Source organism: Fukomys damarensis, unplaced genomic scaffold (assembly GCF_012274545.1).
Source record: "Fukomys damarensis isolate Sample0158 unplaced genomic scaffold, DMR_v1.0_HiC HiC_scaffold_32, whole genome shotgun sequence".
Lineage (NCBI taxonomy): Eukaryota > Metazoa > Chordata > Mammalia > Rodentia > Bathyergidae > Fukomys > Fukomys damarensis.
This window is the reverse complement of record NW_022900944.1, coordinates 38,207,024-38,211,679: the sequence shown is the minus strand read 5'-3', so window position 1 is coordinate 38,211,679 and position 4,656 is coordinate 38,207,024. Positions and strand designations below refer to the sequence as shown.

The following is a 4,656-nucleotide window of genomic DNA, read 5'->3' as shown; positions in this document are numbered from 1 at the left end:
CTCAGGCCTGGAAGCCTCTTCCTCCCTCCAGGTGCTGGGGACAGCAGGGTCTCCTGCCTCACTTGCCAGCAAAGGCTGTGTGAACTGGGTTCTGCAGGGCCCAGGCTCCATGGCCTTGGCCATGGCATTGCCCAGGCTGCAGGTGGTGTGGGCACAGGGCAGCTGTCCCTTTCCCAGGAGCTGGGAATTTCCAGCCTTCCAGAGTGGCCCCACTTATAGCCAAGGTCCTTGGATAAGTGGGGGTGGCCCTCAGGCCTCCCTGGCTGGGCATGGTTTAGGGGACACTAGGAGACATAAAAGGGGCCCCAAAACAGGGAGACACCACTTTCCCTGACAGCAGCACCATGGTCTCCCTGTGGCTTCTGTCCTGCTTTGCCCTCCTAGGGGCCGCCCATCGTGAGTGTGGGGAGCCGGGGCCCCCAGGCCTGGAGAATGTGGGGAGGGGAGGGGGCCTTAAACCTTCATGACCCCCACAGCCGGGTCCCAGCAGATGAACCTGGGGCTCTGTCCCCAACCGGAGGTGAGCCCCTTGGCTTCACCCAGGCTGAGGGACCTGAGGCTGCAGGGAGGAGAAGGTCCTTTAGGGCTCTCAGATTCCTCGCTCCCTGCAAAAGGAGTGGAAGAGATGCACTGGCCCAGCAGTGGTTGGTGGCTCCAGAAGCACCAGTGCTGTGAAATGGCGCCCTCTCACCCTCCCTCGGCCTAGCGTCTGGGCTCTGGAGGCCCCAGGACGTGGTCACAGCTGTGAGCTCCACCTGACAGATGGGCTGTGACCTGTGCGGTCAGTGTTGTTCTGCTCCCCCTGAGCAGCTGAGAACACTGTGGAGCCCCTGGTCCCAGGCCACACGGCCGGGAGGGGACCTAGAGGCCAAGCCCATGCAGTCTGATATCAGGCCCAGCTGTCTTCTCCTGTGGCAGACAGGCCCGGGTGGGGACAGCCGAGTCCCTCTGCACCTGTGCAAGACGACTGGGGTGAGCAGGCTGCAGGTGGGGGAACCTGGAGCCTAAAGCTTGGAAGAAGCCAGGGCACCCACCTTGCAGAGGAGGAGGAGGCAGCTGTGGGGTGGGGATCCTGAGCTGCATGGGCTGAGGTGGAAAGCAGTAGCTCTGCAAGGCTCGCGAGTCAGGCCCGGACTCAGCCCCTCCTCTCCCTCCTCTCAGACTGTGGGAGCCCCGCCATCCCGCCTGTGCTGAGTGGCCTGGCCAGGATCATCCATGGTGAGGACGCTGTCCCTGGCTCCTGGCCCTGGCAGGTGTCCCTGCAGGTGAGCTGGGGACCCAGGACATGCGTGGGATGCTGGGCTGTTGGCCAGGCTGGGGCGTTGTTGCCCAGGTGGCAGCTGTGACCTCCCCTCCTTCCTTCCCAGGACGAAACCGGCTTTCACTTCTGCGGGGGCTCCCTCATCTGCCCGTACTGGGTGGTCACCGCCGCCCACTGCCAGGTCAGGTGAGCAGGTGTCCCGGGCTCTGCTCCCAGCGCTGGGCTGTGGAGGGAGGGCAGTGCCCACCCCATTCCCCACCCCTCCTGTCTCTGTGCCCAGTACGTCTGACATGGTGGTGGCTGGGGAGTACGACCTGGACTCTGATGAGGAGGACGTGCAGGTCCTGGAGATCGCAGAGGTAGGGGCCAGAGGACAGGCGCTTGTCCCTCAGGGCTGCGTCTCCTGGCTGCTCCAGGGCCTCACCGGGGTTGCGGTTGTCGCCCTCAGGTTTTCACCAACCCAGATTTCAGCTGGGTCACAGTCTCCTATGACATCACCCTGCTGAGGCTGGCTACACCTGCGCAGATAACCTCGACTGTGTCCCCTGTGTGCCTGCCCTGTGTCTGTAGCGACGTCTTTACTTGGGGCCCATGCGTCACCACTGGCTGGGGAATGTCCAGTTTCGACCGTGAGTGTGACTTGGTTTTTCACAGCAGGAGCGGTCCCGGGGCAGGGGCTGCCTGGGCAGCAGGCATTCACATGTGTGGCTTTTTTTTTTTTCGTTAAAATTTTTCATTTTAATCCAAGTAGCTTTTTAAAAAATTAAAGATCTAGCACCAGGGATTTAGCTCAGTGATGCTGCCACCTGCCTCGCAAGCACAAGGGCCTGAGTTTGATCTCTGATACGAAAAAAAAAAATTAAAAATCAATAAAGTAGCTTGAAATGGTGGTGCACACCGGAATCTCTGCACTAGGGAGCCTGAGGTAGGAGGGGTGCTGGGCATCTGAGGCTGTCCTGGAAAATTGGAGCCCAGTGTAAACTACTTAGTGAGACCCTGTCTAAAAGAGCCAAATTTAAAGAAGTTTGTAAAACACAAGATGCTGGGCATGGTGGTGCATGCCTGTAATCCCAGCACTCGGGAGGCTGAGGAAGGAGGATCGCTGTGAGTTCGAGACCTGAGTTCCAGGTCAGTCTCAAACACATAGTGAGACCGTGTCTCAAAAAACAAACAAACAAACAAAAAAACCACACAAGAAATGTGTGCCAAATAAGAACACAGAAACATTTTTAAAAACTACACACAAATAAACTAAGGGCTAACAGAGGTAAGGAAGCTGAAGTGAGCCCTAGACAGGAGCCCTCAGCAGTTGCCTGTGCCCCCAGATGGCACCTCCAGCAGGGAATCCCTCCAGGGGGCAGACGTGGGCTGGGTGGGGAGGGCTCTCACTCTGGCCTTCCTGTCCCTGCAGCCCCTGTGGACCCCACCAAGCTGCAGCAGGCGGTTCTGCCCCTCGTGCCCACTGATGAATGCAGGAATTACTGGGGGAGCCTTATTACTGACCAGATGATCTGCGCTGGGGGCAGCGGCGTCTCCTCCTGCATGGTATGGTCTGGGAGAACCAGGAGGGACACGGGGACCCCGCACACAGGCCTGGGCTCCCCACTCTCCCCCGCCCTCCCTCCTCAGTAGGCCCCACTGGTGCTCACAGGCACCCCGAGGCAGCTCCCTCGCCCAGGCCTGTGCTGTGCCGCCCACGGGGCTCAGTCCTCACCCGGCCCCGGGAGCACAGGTGCCAGGGCACGGGAGGTGACGGCCAGGCTTAGACAGGGGAGGCCACCTGCACAGGGTGCTCAGGGGTAGGCGGGGAGCTGGACTGCACGGCACCCAGACGGAAGTAGCTTGGGCAGAGCCCCTGTGCCCACCCCTGTCACCCCTATGGCCCCTACCTTGCCTCAGTTGGCCCAGGCACCTGGGCCCTGGCTCCCCTTTCAGGCTTGCAGTCAGGTCCTCTCCCTCCCTGCAGGGTGACTCTGGTGGCCCCCTGGTGTGCCAGCACAATGGAGTCTGGTGCCTGGTAGGCATCGTGTCCTGGGGCAGTGGCACCTGCAACACCTCTACTCCTGCTGTGTACGCTCGAGTCACTGCGCTCGTGAGATGGGTTCGGGAGATCCTGGAGGCCAACTGCGAGTTTCACTGCCACCCCTTCTGCAAGTGTCATCAATAAAGCCCTCTGTTCAGAAACACCGACTGCATGTGTCTCACTGTGTGACCCCTGGGGACGTGGGACTACATTGCCCACATCAGCCACCAAGCGTGGCATCGGGTCCCTCACCGGGCTGCAGCTCTCCTCTCAGACGGCTGAGGTCCTTCTGTGTCCCCCACACAGAGTCCACACCGCCTGCCGGAGCGGCCGCACCCCCAGAGCTCTCTGGAGGCCGAGGCCCTGCCCGGCTCTGTAGTCCGTAGCCCTGAAGGGTCAGCGGTACCGGGCTCACAGCAGCTTCCGCTCAAGGCTTCCGCCTCCTCCGCAGGCTCCAGGTCCCTCTCCTGCCTTCAGCCTCCCCGCAGCCAGAGCCCTGGAATGGCCTTCAGCTTCCATCCTGTCCGCCTCGGCCCCAGCCCTGCTCCCCCTGCACACAGACTCAGGTGCCAGCCCGGCCACTTTCCGTCAGCTCCAGTGTCCCCGCAGCTCCCTACCCTCCTTGTCCTCGGTGTTTTCTGCGATGCAGGAGTTGGCTCTAGAGGCCTGAGCACCCTCAGGTCCGTCCCTGGCCTGGGATATTCTGTAAAGTTACCTCCCTGGCTCTAACATTTAAATACCCAAGGTAGACTTCATATTGAACATGCAATTTTAAAGAATTTTTTTCTCTTTCCCAATTTTTAAGATGACTTTTTCTCACCTCTCGTCCTTCAGCAGCATCCCAAATGTTCTTTTTATGTCTTAGAATCAGTACAGACTTGTAGATGTAGACATATTTCAGGGTTTTCACCCATTGTATTATTACCCTTATTCAAATGTCCCCACTCTCAGCCGGAGGGAATTTCTCCAGGGGACTCTCACGACTTGTCAGTGTGGCCCCTGCAGTCCTTTGTCTCCCCCTTCTTCACCATGACGCAGGCCCCAGGCTCCCATCTGAGGTCAAGTCTGGATCTCTGCCTTGTAGTTGTTCCACAGTATAATGAAAAATTTGTTGGAGAGAGTTCTCCCATTTTAAAAATTGTCTTAAAATATCACCACTCATACATATTTTTGTGATCCTGGGTTCCTAAAATGGTAAGCAAGAACTCGGCCAGTAAGTTCCATCACCAGACCTTTTAAAATTTTTTATTCTATGGGACGATTAGCAACGTGAAATGGGAAGAAAAGGACCAAAGGTGTAGGGACAGTGAGAAGGATAGGGAAAGGGGAACAAGGGAAAAGGAAAAAAATATAAGAAAATGTAAAAAAGGGG

The 4,656-nt window shown here is 58.2% G+C and overlaps 1 protein-coding gene across 1 annotated transcript; it reads left to right on the top strand.

Moving 5' to 3' along the window:
• The first annotated feature begins 344 nt into the window (after positions 1-344).
• LOC104876406 (chymotrypsinogen B) lies at positions 345-3,488 on the top strand. Its single transcript, XM_010644388.1, has 7 exons — positions 345-396; positions 1,162-1,265; positions 1,368-1,447; positions 1,542-1,620; positions 1,710-1,890; positions 2,673-2,806; positions 3,228-3,488. The coding sequence occupies exons 1-7, from the start codon at positions 345-347 to the stop codon at positions 3,426-3,428; spliced, it is 831 nt and encodes a 276-aa protein (XP_010642690.1). The 3' UTR covers positions 3,429-3,488.
• Positions 3,489-4,656: the final 1,168 nt, after the last annotated feature.